We start from the raw sequence: 16,054 nt of genomic DNA on the forward strand, positions 1-16,054 counted from the left end.
AGTGAGTAGTAGAGACCGGAGTGATTGCCAGAGCTCTTCTAATTGGTCTCTATCTCCGGCTAGAGTGAGGGTTATCTTCTCCATACCTAACACATGCCACAGCCGTTGGAGCCAGCCTGTGGTGGAGGGGACCCTGTCTGTGCGCCAGTGTGTGAGAATGTTTTGGCATAGCTGACCCCAAAGCGATGGCGATATGACGTCCTCTGCGAGATTGAAGGGGATACATCAATGCATTAGGGAGTCCTAACAGGACGTATGCAGGGAGGCGTAGTATGGTGGTCTGAAAATGGGTGTCTACTTCGTCGAGTATATGTGTCCAGTAGGATTGGAGGTGAGGGCATTCCCATAACAAGTGTACCAGGGTACCCACTTGGTCGCAACCCCTCCAGCAGCGTTTGTCTTTGGAGTGGTCCATCTCGTGTAACCTTTCTGGGGTGTAGTACCAATATGTGGAGATTTTCGTAAGGGTTTCAGTGAGTCCTAGGTGATACGCAGAATGGCGCGCCCTGTAGGAGACCCCCTCCCATTCTTTGTGGCTGAGTGCCCTGCCCAGGTCCCTCTCCCATCGCTCCCGACCCGGGTTATGGACATGTGTGGGGAGTGTTTGGATCATCTTGTAGATGTCAGACATAAGTTTGGTGTCGGAGGTGCGTGTAACCAGCCACCTTTCATATGGTGTGAGGCGTCTGTCTGCAGTTTCCCGTACGTCCGGATGAAGCGCCCAGTGCCGCATCTGAAGGTACGCAGGCGTTCCGTCTCAGGAAAGCCATATTCCTGCTTGAATAGTGTAAAGGGGAGTACGCCGTCTGGGCCGTATACGTGGTATAAGAACCGGCAGCCTGCCGGGCGCCAGTGCGTGAAGGCTCCCTTCTCCATGCCCGGGGTAAAGTCTGGAATGTCCACCAGCGGCGTCAGCGGGGAGGGAAAGGTAGTCAGCTCATGAGAGCTGTTGATTGCGTCCCAGACTTCCAGCGAGGCTCGGGTTACCTGGGAAGCGTAAAGGTTTGCAGGTCTGTGCGTTTTCGGTAGAAAGGGGAATTCCTGTAGTAGAAGCCCCGCCACCGCTTGGTCCTGGAAAAGCCAGTGTTACGCTATATCGTTTTAACAGTAAAACGACATGTCTCTGCAAATTTAGAGGCCATTTCAGTAGACGGTGGGCTGTCTGTAAATGACTGCGCACTAACACACTATGCTTTAGTAATATATTTGTGAAAGTGTGCTCCAAAATGCATCATCAACTATGTTCCACAACCAGTGCTTTAAATGGTCCGGTACCGTCTGGTACTGAGTGCCGGTACTGTCCGGTACTGAGTACCGGCACCTTTTTAATTTAAGAGGGAGAGTACCTGCACTTCGAGAATGATGTAATATTTTCCATGGAGAGTGTCGGCACTTCTCAGAAACAGGTAATTTGACACAGGGTACCTTCACTTCTATTTTTCCATTTCCAGCGCGGTCCACACCCTTACCGTTCTGCTGAATGGGGGTGGTTTATTTGCTAAACTTGTTTGCGTGAGTCTTAGAATTTCCAGAATCTCGATGACGTCAGTGATACAACATTGATGGCAGGTCCTCCACTCTGCACATTGTTCCAGCACCACTGACCTAGACAAAATGTTGCTAAAAGCTAATTGTCAAAAGTGAGCCGGACTTGTTAACCACCTCGGAACTGCGACACAAACTGAGAAACCAGATCAACCTTTAGAAAACAATATCGACACCAGTTCAAAGAATATCCTATTTATGCGCAACAATAGACACCATACTAAAAGAGCGTATCCTTAGGAGGATCATCTGTCTGGGACATATGCCATCTGCTGGGGGACACTACCAACCTCTTCCCTTCTACGCTCCATTGCATTCCATATGCACATTGGCCCAAGAGCAAGGCTGCACATGAGACCCCCAGTAGCACTACTGCAGGTGGTGCGCTTTAAGCTCACACTCTTGAGCACCTCCACCTTTATCCTTCTTTCTTTAACATTTCCTGCCTTTTTTACAAGTTCATTCACTGGGTGTCTCTTGCTGTGTGCAAAATGGATGAGTCGCACTGATCGCTGAGCTCAAACAACCACACTTCAAGCACTGTCCCAGTTATGGTAAAGCTCTTCATGTTATTACACTACCTCATTTAGGTCATTTAGACTCCATCCGTCATCATTTTTTCCCAAACAAGCACTTTTTTTATGTGAACAATAATCGATCCTTTTTAATTCAATTAATGAACTTTATTTCTATTTTCCTTGCCTTAATATTAAAATAGTATTAGAGGGGATATATACTCGTAGGATTCAAATCCCACAAAGTGTGGAACAAAGACACTTGGGACCATATGTACAAGGAAGTGGAGGAGCGTGTTGTTAGCCTCCTTGGCTTAACGCCGCACTCCGCCACTTCCGACACGCAAAGCTGCACCATATATACAAGAATGTGTTGAAGCCTTGCAATTGACCCAGCGATGGCGCTAAGTTTAACAACTTAGCGCCAACGCAGGCACCCTTACACCGTAGTGCAAGGGTGTCTGCGTGAAGAGGAGGATTCTTTATGTGTACAAAGGTGTGCCATCCTGCAAATAAGCAAACCTAAAATGCCATTTTGTAACTTTCATGTGTGCTGCTTCGTGCAGCACACAGGAAAGTCACAAAATGGCATTTTTTAAAAAGGTTTGTTTATATACACCATCCTGTACATAAGCAAACCATGCATTTTGCTTTTTCCATGAGTGCCGCACAAGACAGCACACATGGAAAGAGTTGGCGAAACGAGGAGAAATGCATTATTTCTCCTCGTTTCGCCAACTTAAGACCAGGATTTTCCTGGTCTTAATTTTGGCGCTGCCTCCTATGTACGCCACCCTTGTACATAGGGGGCAGCGTCAAATACAATGAGTGTTGCGGTGGAATGCCCACTGCAACACCCCCTGCACGCCCCTTTCAGGCTAACCATAGCATGAAAGGGGGCCTTATGTACAAGGCAGCTTTAAGCCACGTTAAGTAGCTTAATGCTGCCTTGTACGCAAGGCGCAGCCCCTATCGCCACCACAACGCCCGTAAAAGTGACGTTGTGGTGGAGATAGGGGCTTGTACATATGCCCCTTGGAGTCTTCAGAGGCTCCACCCACTGAGCAAAGTAATAAACAGATGAAGATACTGGCGTCCCCTCGCCTGGATGGATATGTCAGGCTTAACATTGCTCGTCGGAGAAAGCTGAGGCTTCAAAAGGTCTTCTTTGAGGATAAACAGGGCCACTGCTCCTGAGATGAGCGCCTCTGGCTGTCAGAGAATCGTGCATAGCTCAAGTTTATGAAGTGGTCTGTTGTGCACTTTCAATATTGGGTACTGTCCTTTCAAACCCCATAGACGTGAAGGGACCTGTCTGCAGAGGACGCCCAGGAGAACTAGTTCAGAAAACCTCGAGCTGCCAGAATTTTCAGATCACGTTTAGTTTGCTTTGGTCACCAAAACCTTAAAAGTTTGGGTTTTGTCGTTTCTGAAAGTTGGCCCTCGTCTGGAAATGTTTAGTCAACTTGTAAATGTAAATGCTTCGAGTTCCTGGCTGGAGCTGTTCACAGAAACAGGATCACTTTTTGGGGTGTTTCTGAATTACATTTTGGAAGATACAAACAGTGAAACTAGATGAAAGAAATGATGTATTTTCAGCAGGCAGAAAAATAATTTAAATAGTGCGATAAGCACCCGGAGCTCTGTGGGTAATGTGCACATCACAAATCGGAATATTTATTGGTAAAAATGAATTAGGTTATAGTATCTACAGTGGCTGTTGATATTGTAAACTTAATGGGACTTAATAAATCTACTCTAGAAGGATTAAATGCGGAGTCATCACTGCCTCGATTTGAATTTATTTTTTTGAATTTGATTTTAAATATACCTGCAGTACAAGACACACCCGCACAGCGGACAGTTGTATAATTGAGCTGTATGCTTGGATTGAAAACTGCAGGTTGCCCAAACCTCTCGAGAAGCCCCATGTTAGACATGTATATAGCTCATACCGTACTGTTTTGGGTGTTGCTGGGGCGGGTGAATTTGATGTAGCTCTGCAGTCGTGCTCGATACCTTTACGATGACCACTTCTCATAATACTCTTGAATTCGTACAATTAGTATTCTTGTACCATTGGAATGTGTTCACGTCTGTGCTCTGGACACTGAACATGAATCTTTCTGTCGGTTTTTCCAGGTTAATAAGTGGGACGAGGAGATTGCGGCTGGAACCTTTCCTGGAAAGATTTGAATGGAGAGTACTCACGTCCTGAAAATGAACTTGTAGCCCACACTGTGGCCGTAAAATGGAGTTAATATATAATCTGTGTTGTTTGTTTCTTCGTCATTCCTGGGTCCTCATTCCAGGTGGTGTTTACGGAAGTGTTTGAAAATTCGGGGCATCATCTGATTACCTCAATAAACTCTCAGGGACCGTAAGTTATTTGTGTGCGCCTCTTCATTTCCCGGTTCTTTTTATATCGCGTTATAAAGAAATGATTTCCTTTGGACAGTTTATATCATGTAGGTACCATATATACTGTATATTCCATTCAATCCAAATTTCTCTCATTCAACTACGCACTGTACATACACGGGAAGTAAGACCATATATCCCGACAGATAATCTGGACAATTTAAATTGTAAAGAAAAGTACAAATCGATCTATTGGTTAAAAAATCATTAAGTACACAGTTTGAATGGAATATACAGAATATATGGTGCCTACATGATACAATACTGTCCAAAGGAAAGCGTTTCTTTATAACTGTATAGTGCCCTATTCCTTTGGTTTAAAGGGAGTCCTCTTATTTTTCTGCAATCTTTTTATATCCCTCCATAGGTTCAGTTTCTGTGGATGTTGAGAGGAGTAACATAAAACATGCACCACCTTACAAGGGACCCTGCACATTGGTCGTGGTGGATTTGTTGTGGTATAGTATCCTTGCCTCGTGAAGTACTTGTCCAGCCGGCCTGTTCTTGGCCTTGTTTTTATGTGCCCCAACCACCGAGCCTCTATTCAATCAATCAGCACTTGTAAAGGACCCTAATCACCACAGGAGTATCCAGGCACTGCGTGGGGGGTGGGGGAAGGGGGCTATTCGAACATCCAGGTCTTGAGGCCTTTCCTGAATTCAGCGAGGTAGAGGTTCGGAGGGGGATAGGGAGATCGAGTAATGTACTGATCTGTGTTGTACATTTACCATGATTTTTTTCAAGGGATCCTCTCAGGTCTAGTACCCACCCTTACTTCTCTTCTGGAGACCCTCCTCGATGGTGCTTTTTGAAAGCTCACAGACAGCAGATTTCATTTTAAAAACAGCAGGCCCTATGAGGCGCCGATGCAGAGGTTTGTATTGATAACAGAGAACACTCCCTCGTGGCCTATCTATCACTTATATTGGAGACTTAATCTCTCTTGGGCTATGTACTACATAGAATTACAATGTAACACTTGACATTTTAATTTGCATTACTTTTATTATTTCATTCCTTTGTATACTTTATAAGATTTCATTTTTACTTTCTTTTTTAGGTCTCGCCTAGCGTATGCGTAAGCAATATCTATGCGAGAGATATAGAGAGCTGCTCCAGGAAAGCTTACCAAGGGGCTTTTGAATGTGGATTCTGGACAGTGCATGTGCGACGTGCGTGCGCATGCCATTTGCTCCCCGAGACTCGCATCAGACTTCAAAGGACTGCCTCCCACTCCCCCGCCACACCAGCCACGTCACAAACCACCATTTGCCTCGCATCAGACTTCAAAGGCTCGTGCTAACATCCAGCAGGCAGTCTCTGGCCCTCGGCTGCTTCGACAACAGTGTCAGAGCTTCAATTATATGTAAAACGAAGTAACACTCGCGCTTACATCCTTCTCTTTCCCCTCATTAACAGGCTTTTAACACCTCACTTTAATTTAGTTTTTAACAGCAGACCGCTCCGCTCGGACATGCTGCAATGCTGAGTTAATTATCTCCCCACCCCGCCCTTTCATAAATGTGGCATCCGTCTGCTGTTTGGATCGGCATACCAGTGGGGCAGCTCTCCTCCCCCCGCGCTTGTAATTGAAGGCAATGCAAAAGTTAGGAGAAAAAAATATATAATTATGCCCTTCTTTTAATTAAGACGTTCACTACCAACAAGTTAATTGTAGCAGTGCATAGCTATAGTCTTACCTTCTAACTTTTACTGGGCGTGACATCATCGCACACACAGACACACACAAACCCACACCCACAACCACCCACCCACACACACAACCCCAAACACACACAACCCCCACACACAAACCCACACACACACCCCCACCCCCCTACCGCGCGCTCGGCCTCACTACCTGCTCCCCCTCTTACTTTCGTTATCGCTCACACCCCATATGTTCGTTCCCTCTCACCCTTCCGACTTCAAAGGAACGCCGCTCCCCTGCTCCCCCCACCACACAATCCCGAGAGCACGACACTAGAATGCATGAACATGGGGCTGTACTCTCATCTCCATCCTGCCCATGTTGTGCATTCTTACTTTTCACGTGCTTTACTTAATTTTGCCATGCTTTACTTAATTTAGTTTTTAACAGCAGACCGCTCCGCTCGGACATGCTGCAATGCTGAGTTCATTATTTCCCCACCCGTCCTTTCATAAATGTGGCAGCCGTCTGCAATTGTTTGCATCAGCATCCCAGTGGGGCCGCTCTCCTCCCCCCGCCCCCAACCCCCGCGCTTTTAATTGAAGTCAATGCAAAAGTTAGGAGAAAAATATATAATTATGCTGTTTTAATTAAGATGTTCAGCATTCTGATACACCTGAAAGCCACTGGATTAGTAAACTTCCCTTCCAGCACTCGTGGTGTGGCGACGTCGTCATCACCGACAGTTTTCAAACGCCTCTTTTAACTGTGTATTTACTGCCTGTGTTGTAGATGGCAGGTAATGAAAGTCAGTGAGTCACTTTCACGCATTTTGGTCTTCTCAGCTGTTCAGTCCCTCATCTCTGTCCTGGCCATGTTGTGCATTCTTACATGTCACGAGCTTTACTTAATTTTGCCATGCTTTACTTAATTTAGTTTTTAACAGCAGACCGCTCCGCTCGGACACGCTGCAATGCTGAGTTCATTATCTCCCCACCCCGTCCTTTCATAAACGTGACAGCCGTCTGCTGTTTGGATCTGCATACCAGTGGGGCAGCTCTTCTCCCCCTGCGCTTGTAATTGAAGGCAATGCAAAAGTTACTAGAAACAAAATATATAAATATGCCCTTCTTTTAATTAAGACGTTCACTACTAAGGTGTTAATTGTAGCAGTGCATAGCTATAGTCTTACCTTCTAACTTTTACTGGGCGTGACAACATCGCACACACACACACAACCCCACACCCACACACACACCCCACACACACACACAACCCCCACACACACAACCCCACACACACACAACCCCCCCACACACAAACCCACACACACCCCACACACCCCCCACACAAACACACACCCCACACACACCACACACACACAGCCTTGTTAATTCTGCTCATGGGCCCTCCTTTCCCGTTCACGGCATCTGGGAATACGAAAGCACATAGGCTGCTTTGATTACTTGAATTAGTTTCACTTATACAGAAAATCTGCTTCTTGTATTAGTGTTGCATCTTTATAGACCCACTCGCCCTCTGACCTTTCAAATATTTCACATCTCTTTGCTTTCTACTCTGTCTCTGTCTCTCTTTATTTCTTTCATTCTTTCTACTTCTTAATCCAAACACTGGGCTCTAAAGTACACGTCTTTGCCACTGCACCCCCCCCTCTAAAGATAACCCTTCCCAGATTTGCTGAAAGATGGTCCCGGTGGTGTTGATTTAGGGGCACTCTCCTGACCCAGGCCGAGCGGGTTGCAGGCTGTCTCCGTGCCTGTGTTTTCTTGCTCTCTCCTAAACTTTTCTTTTCAACTAAGAAATATTCTTGGCAGTTGCTGTTGCTGACGAGCCTCAGGCTTAGTTCTCATCAGCTTTTGTACAGTGACTCGACTATTCTGCCACCTTTCTTTCTTATCCACGCACTTTGTCTTCTTATATCTTCTTCTTCGTGTCTTCTTCCTCTCTTTGCTTCTTTCTCATCCGTGTCTAAAATTTCCCTCTTCTGTTCTTTCTGCTTCCGCTCTTACTTTCTCCTTTTCTCTTCTCCCTCCACTTTTCATAGCTAATTTTCTCGACGTTTACTCTCCCTCAGCCCATGCTCTTCTCTCCCTTCACCCTTGCTTCCTCTCAAATGTCTCTCTGCCTTCACCCTTCACCCTTCATCTTACACTTTCACTCTCGCCTACTCTTGTTCTCACCTTTTATTTTCTCCCTCTTGTCTCCCTCTCTTCGTGTGCTTCTCCCCCACACTCCGTTACTTTTTGTCTGGGTGCTTTTGCCCCCCCCCACCTGTAGCAGGGTTTCCGTTCTCCCACAGAACTGTGCACAGAGATCTAGAACCTGGGTGAGTTAGGGTGACCCAAAACTCACCTTTGTTTCAGAAATCCCCTTACCAAGCTAGCTACAGTGTCTCATCGGCAGTAATAACTTACCAATGACTTAGACAATCCAGAACATGAACTTAGAATACCTCAGGTATCGTGGAACACATGAACACTCTTTCGTTATATAATCATTACAAACCGAAACTGGGAGGCAGAGAATACACGTGCAAGTTTGAAATGTTTATTTTTCAATGCAACATTCTCAAACGCAGTATCTTGTATAATATCAACATACATATTATAAAAATCAGAGTTAGCAGCATAGTCACTAATCCATAATAAGCAAAAGGTGATAGCATGTTATGATGCAAAAATCTATAGAATTATGTATCACCTATATTTTGCGCACCCTATTTAGCATATTATATTATATCTAAGAAGGTCTCATCTGGGTTCTTAGCAGGGCGGACCCATACCTCTAATTCTCAGTAGGAGGAGATCACATCAACCGCTACCAGCTCTCAGCATGCGAAGCATCAAGTGTGTTGATTCATTCCCTGTAACTGTATCTTAAACCCGCGTAGAGCCCAATGTTGGCAGCAACATTATTTGTGTTATGACTAACGTGGTGCGAGGATCAGGCCTTCAGCAACCTTGTGTTAGGTTATTCTTAGAGTGTGCAGTTCTCAGTGTGCAGACAGTTGTACCAAGTGTACCAAGCACGACTGATACCAGGGCAATAACATATTATTCTCAAATAAATCACATCTTTCGTCTAGGTTGAAAGCTACAATAACAATTAGGTGTCGTGTGCAAACCGAAGCAGAAAGAAAATATGGCGTTTAAACATTTAATAAGCACATGCTAACTTAACACAATATATAGAAACGTAGTAACCATTTGACACCCCCCCAATGATCCGAGGACGGTTAAAAACGAAAAAATATAAGCCAATACTCTATGAGAGGCAAGACATGAAAGCAGAGTTCAATGATATTAGCCAAGCTAAATGTATGCAAATGTATGTAAAATTCAAAAACAAAATTTATGTATGAATGCCTATAGTGGCCACACAAAATATAAAAGGTCGAACTTAAGGCCTACTCTCAGTTAATAGGCCTAGAACATATGAAAAAATCGAATGTTCGTATTGAAAAAAGGCACCATTCAGAATTACTAAAAAGTCACGTGCCATAATGATGGAAGTCTTCAAAGTCACTCATGGTTGAATGAATATGCAAAATAGGTAGCTACAGCTTCCAACATGTAATCACTGTCATCATCCGAAAACAGTTCAGCCATCCAATTAAGCAATGGGAAAGAACATACGTGCTCCTCCAACACCGATTCCTCTAGCAACATCAGAGGACCACTCAGTGGGTTCTCGAGAACGCTCTGTGCCAGAAAGTCATGCGCCGCTGCGAATATGTCCCACTGACCCATTAGTCCATGCATCGCTGCCACAGCCATAACCCTTTCGCCAGAACAGACCAGCTCGTGAGCCACTACGGGGTTCATCAGCTGATCAAAGTTGACGTCAGGAGAAGTCGGTAAACAGAGACACAAATCAATGGCCCAGTCGAAATCACAGCTCAGGCAATGAAACACGGGCTGGACACATGTGAAATAGGAAAATCTGAAGGATAATCCAAAAGCCGTGCTTAAAGTCGCAAGCGGCAAGGAGCCATAGTAATCAAGCATCCGGTTGCGAAACTGCATCAGTAGGGGCTGAGCGTTTTCTTGCGCAGGATGGGCATCCATGTTTTATAAAGTAAAATATCACCAGAACGCCTGCAGCCAAAGCCAGCAAAACAGGAAATCCGCCAAACAGGCTAGCGAATATAGAATGAAAGAACGCAGGGATAATACCAAAAACTTTTTCAAATGTAGTCACGAGACCACTGCTAACCATTTTAAAAAAATGAGCCAGGCTCGTTGTGGAGGAGGCATTGAAGATTTGATGAACCAGCTCGCAGAAATGAAACGGCAAATCAGTACTTAAAAGTGCCTGTACTTCTGTGCGTGTGTTTGCTATGTGAAGCACATAAGTTTCGCGGGCAGAGCTCAGGGCCACTTGCTTTTGAGACAAAAGGGCTCTTATACGGCCTAAACCATTGAACTCAGCTCTCAAGGTTGGTATTCTTGGCCAAATTAAAACATCTGAATTCCCATGCGTGGGTGGATATAACACATTCTTGCAGCAAACCACCCTTTCTGACACGGTAACCACATATGCGATACCGGTCTCTAACCCACAACAAAATTCGTTATTCAAAAGTAAATAACTACCGTTGGACAACAAAGTGAACGTGGGAACTATTGCAGGAACTGGTGTCCCTTTCAAAACACAGGCCAAATTAGGTTTGTCCTGATTACAAGAACCATGCAACTGGATGTGTCTGCACATTAGTGAGCGGTCAGGTGACTGTGTACATTCTTCACCATTCAGATTCACTTCATTTCCCTCTTTTAGGCATCTGTAAGTGTATGGTAAAGACCATGTCTCATGGAGGAAAGCACTGCCTAATGGTTCATATCGCCCAATGGCTATATATTTCATACAATTTGTAAATTTATACAAAGCAAAAGGTAAAGTAATAACACCATGGATAAGCCATGTAGCAGCGGACACCTCAGCCACAGAAAAGGGCAAGGATTCTAATTTTTCAATGTGTAACATAGAAAATGTCGCATCTCTCATTGATAGCATGCGCTGTTTTTCAGTCAGATTAAATGGGGCAAATAGTGATGAGACGTTCATAAAATTCCAAGGCACTCGACCAGACTTAAGAGTCTGTAGTGTCCAAGCAAACTGCATCACAGAACGTAATTGATTCTGACCATGATATAACACGGACACTTCATCATGTACAATGTCAACAACAGAAGACACAATATTGTTTAACGTGTAAATTCGGGAAGAAAGCGTGTTAATACTGTTATCAACAACTGCAAGCACCTTTTCTAAATTTGCTTGATCAATAGCTCTCAGGCGTTTAGCAGCCTCAACCTGGGTAACTTTCCAAATTTCATTGTAAATCGCATACAGCCATCGTTTAGATCTACCTTTAGCCGGGCCTTTTATAAAATCGTTCAAATCCACATTATCATTTAATTGAGACAGATTTAGTTTAACTGCAGCTAATGTGGAATGTTGTAACCAATTTTGACACAGCTTCCCCACAGAATAAGTTGTGACAGTATAGTCTTCTTCAAAATGCGGATCAGGCCTGACTTCTGTGAACCCTTTAGCCAAACCTAGAAAACGGTGTTGGCAAGAATCAGCACTCTTCTGCCATATCAGCCAACCCTTGGAATCCAAAATGGAAATGTTAAAGGACGAATTGTATAAAAGAGTTTGCAACTCATGAATGGACAAATCAGTAAAATTACCCCAACCTGTATATTCCTCTAAATCTGGGATGGTCGGTGTATTTAATTTTTTAGAAGTAGCCAATCCAAAGCATGTTGTTTGGAAAATGGTTGAATTTAAAAACAACATGTGATTCGGGATGAGACATGCACGGTGCAAAGCCTCAGTGCCTTGTACCTGCCAATCTTTGGTACCCCAAACCGATTTAAGGTCAATTGTTCCTTTCCAAAACTCGTAGCCATCTACAGCCAACCTGTCTAGAAAGGACTTCGAATACAGCAATTTTGTATCGGTAAGTCTAACTTTGGACATGGACTTTTGTGTCATTTTAAAATAAAATGACTCGGGATTAGACTGATTAAAGTCTGTAAAATAGGTATATTTTTTCAGAAACGTATTGGAACTGCCACCGAATGGAGCAGGGCAATGTTCCCATTGTGTATAATTTACAGCAACCCTCCTGGAATTTGTCTTATGTAAAAAATGATTACCATAGTATTGAAAACAAAACAAATCACCATAATTAATAGAATCTGTGTACAGATCCTCAGCATCGAAGGCAGCATAATACTTCAAATCAGAGAATAATGCTTCTACGGCCTGAATATCCCAATCATCAGAACGTATATTCTGTTTAATAACATCTCCCATGTTTACTCTAAGCACATTTGGAACATTAATCACTTCAGTGGGCCCATGTATCTGAAACCTAACCGCATCCCACACAATCCCATCAAGGACAGGCCAAGCAGTAATGTTAACTGTATTTAAGTTTCGTTTCAGTCTGTGCGCTGAATGTGAAGAGGAAAGAGGGGCCAATGTTCCATTAAGGTACCGAATTCCTGTTCTTTCTTTAACGTAGTGACCATCAATTAGACGGAAAAAATAAAACACAAAACCAATTGACATAAAAAGATAAAATGAAAATAGGATCAACCAAAAGTATGTCCAAGGGGGAATCAAAAAATGTTTTTAAACAACGTGGCCTATCTTGCAATGTTTGAGGTTTTCTTTATAGGTTCCGAAACAGAGTCAAAAGAGAATCTGGACTGGTCGGCCAAACGGGTCTGCAAATCAGGCATCGATAAATCAGCAGGATAAGTGTAGTTTAACTCATCAATGTCAGTAGCAGGAATAGTATTTAATAAAGGACTGGATATGGCAGGCATCTCGAGGGACACCTCCTGTTCTGCGCCAGATGTTATTGCTAGTACAGAGTGCCTCACCATGGAAGGACAGGATACAGCCGGTGTCATGCTATGAAGAATCGGCCACCCTGTGTGTCTTGACATTGTCAATAGAAATAAATCTGTTTTCCTTACGACCTGGAAGTGGTGGTAAAATGACTGTTCTTGTGCCCTTCACTCCAAGAACTCGAACCGGTGTTCGGTATGAGGGACCAAACTCTTTCTTGTTATCGATCTTCTCTCGAACCAGTTCTCCAACTTGGGGTAGCCAGCCAACTACCGGGATCTGCAGCGCATCATCCGATGTGGAGGGCAAATGTTCCTTTGCAAGACTGTCTCTGGTCTTTTGTAGATTCTGTAAAACATTGCAATGTTCATCTACGTCAAAGGCCGTGGCCTGGGCCTTGTAGTCCAGCCCATCGAGGTCAGGTACATACATCTTGATACCAAAGAGCATTTCGTATGGGGTCCGCCCACCCAGAGACCTTCTAGGGAGATTATTAAGCGCACGCTGCACGCCTATGAGGTGGGCTAACCAGTTTCTGCCAGTGCCTATAACTCGAGCTGTCAAAGATTGCTTTAAGTCGCGGTTCATTCGTTCAACTACACTGTTACCCTCGGGTCTGTAGGGACTCGAAAACTTGACTTGGACCCCCATCGAAAACATAGCATCCTTATACGCCTTAGAGGCAAAAGACGGACCCTGATCCGAATGGAAGGTACCACAGGCAAAAATTCCCACAAAGACTCGCAAATCCTTAATGACAGTACGTGAATCAGCGCTCCGATGTGGCCATACCCACACAAAGCGTGTGCATGAATCTACTGCTACTAAGATGTACTTGTATGCAGTATCAGAAGAAAATGGACCGCAGTGATCCAAATAAACGCATCCAAGTGGTTTATTCGAAATGTACAACTGTGTCTGAGGCGGACGCGCCGCAGTTGAAGGCTTAATCTGCTGGCAAATGTCACATTGAAGGACATAGTCGCGCGTCTGTTTATACAGTCCCTGCCACCAGAACCTCTGTTGTAGCTGAGTTACAGTGGCTGAGACGCCCGCATGCGCAGACGCCACACCTTCATGAGCCGCTGTAATCAAAGCAGCCCTGCGATCTGAGTTGGGAACTAGACGTTCGCCAACTTCAGGGATTTTCACATAAGGAACCTTATCGGGACTTAAGTGGTATGTGTGTTTAGAAGGGAACCCCGCAGGATATTTACTTCCCTTCTCTGTTGCAGCAACTGCTGCCAAGATGTCATCATCTATTTTGCTTTTGGACCTCGTGACTGCTGCAACTAAGTATTTTGATACCGCTGACTTCGCTGCTTCATCAGCAAGCGAATTGCCAACAGCGTGGACCCCCACGCGCTGATGACCGAGAGTATGAATCACAAACACGAGTGGCAGCTTCTCTTTAAGTTCCACCACTCGGACCCAGATCATTTTATGTTTTATTGTGCTACCTTTGGAATCACGAAATTCATTCTGAATCCAAAAGAACAAGTTTTCATTGTAAGACTGGACACAGTAGTAAGAGTCACTTACGATCAAAGTCGTCACACTAGGATCTGCGTACTCCAATGCAAGCATCAGAGCACGAAGCTCTGCTAATTGTGCGGTGCAGTCCCCAAGCGTCTGCGTGTGCACGACACTGGACTTGAACTCATCGTTCACCATGGCACCGACCACAATGGCGCAAGCGGAAACGTAGGCATGTTTAGAGCCATGCGCAACCTGCGCCGAACCATCAGTGTAAATGATGCAATGGAAATCCTCCAACGGCCGCATTGCTAAAGGAGCAGGATGAACAAATTCATACTGTAAATACTCCTGCGACCGTAAAGTGGCGTCAAAAATAAACGTGACATCTTGTGACGTCAAGGATGCAGCCCATTGAATCCACCGAGGGTGCAAAGCCTTGGAATTTGGTACACTGGCTTTCGGAACTGCCTCTAAGGCAGGACACGGGGTTACAACCAACATGCGCTTCCCTTGTGACAGGGCACGTTCCTTAAGAATCGCCATCTGCACAGCCGTTAAAACTTTCTCCACAGTGGAAAAACGCAATTCAGCCGAAGTGTACAAGTGTGACTTGTAAGCAATAGGTACTGTATCTCCCTCATTAAAAGTCAGGTACGTGAAACCCACCGCCCCAGGGATAATTCTTATCACCAGGTTGGTTTGGTTATCACGAGTCTGTAAGTATTCAAAAGCGAGCAAATCAGCCTGCAAAGACTGCAGAATGGCCGAATGCTCAGGCAGCCAGCATGATTTGGAAAAAGATGGTTGTATCAAAGCATATAAAGGCTTGATACGCTGGGCATATTCCGGAATGTATGTCCTCCCGAAATTTAAAAAGCCCAGTAGAGATTGTAATTTTTTCAGTGTTGTCGGAGAGCGCAACTGTGCGCACTTCTCCAGGAAATGGGGTGCTAAACCCTTCCCCTCATTGTTAAGCTCGTAACCTAGAAACAACACTGTGTACTCTGCAATGTGCGACTTTGCAAAGTTAAACTTGTAACCTATGTCAGCAAAGTTACAAATTATGCTATTTACTCGACACAGATGCTCCCAAAGATTGTCGTCTGTTAGATAAATGTCATCCACATACGAACAAGCAACTGGGTCGAAGCTCTCCAGAAGAGAGACAATGCGGGCGGAGAATACTCCAGGACTGTTCTTATAGCCCATTGGAAGACGGCGAAACATTTTTTGCACACCGCCGCATGTAAAACTGGTCCATTGGGAACTTAGACCGTCTAGTCTATGGGCATAAAAACCATTGGAAATGTCAAGCGTGGTTTTGAACCGTTTACGCTCAAGACTATTCACTAACGCAGAGCCATGAGTATTCTGTACTGCACAGTTACGGCAATGCGAGTTCAAATGCCTATAATACAAAACCAAACGATATGAGCCGTCCGGCTTGTTTACAGTAAAAAGGGGGTTATTCATCGGTGACACACACGTTTCAATTACACCTTGATATTCCAATTGTTCAAGGATAGCCGCGACGGAAGCTTTGGCTTCA

At 44.6% G+C, this 16,054-nt stretch overlaps 1 protein-coding gene across 1 annotated transcript in view; it reads left to right on the forward strand.

Moving 5' to 3' along the window:
• Positions 1–4,444, forward strand: part of LOC147701411 (cytochrome c oxidase subunit 6B1-like) — a 117,207-nt gene extending 112,763 nt beyond the window's left edge. The window contains exon 4 of the mRNA XM_086930098.1: positions 4,203–4,444. Coding sequence (XP_086786224.1) covers positions 4,203–4,256 — 54 coding nt within the window. The 3' untranslated portion in view covers positions 4,257–4,444. The remainder of the gene's footprint in view (positions 1–4,202) is intronic.
• Positions 4,445–16,054: the final 11,610 nt, after the last annotated feature.

Source organism: Lissotriton vulgaris, chromosome 7 (genome assembly GCF_964263255.1).
Source record: "Lissotriton vulgaris chromosome 7, aLisVul1.2, whole genome shotgun sequence".
Classification (NCBI taxonomy): domain Eukaryota; kingdom Metazoa; phylum Chordata; class Amphibia; order Caudata; family Salamandridae; genus Lissotriton; species Lissotriton vulgaris.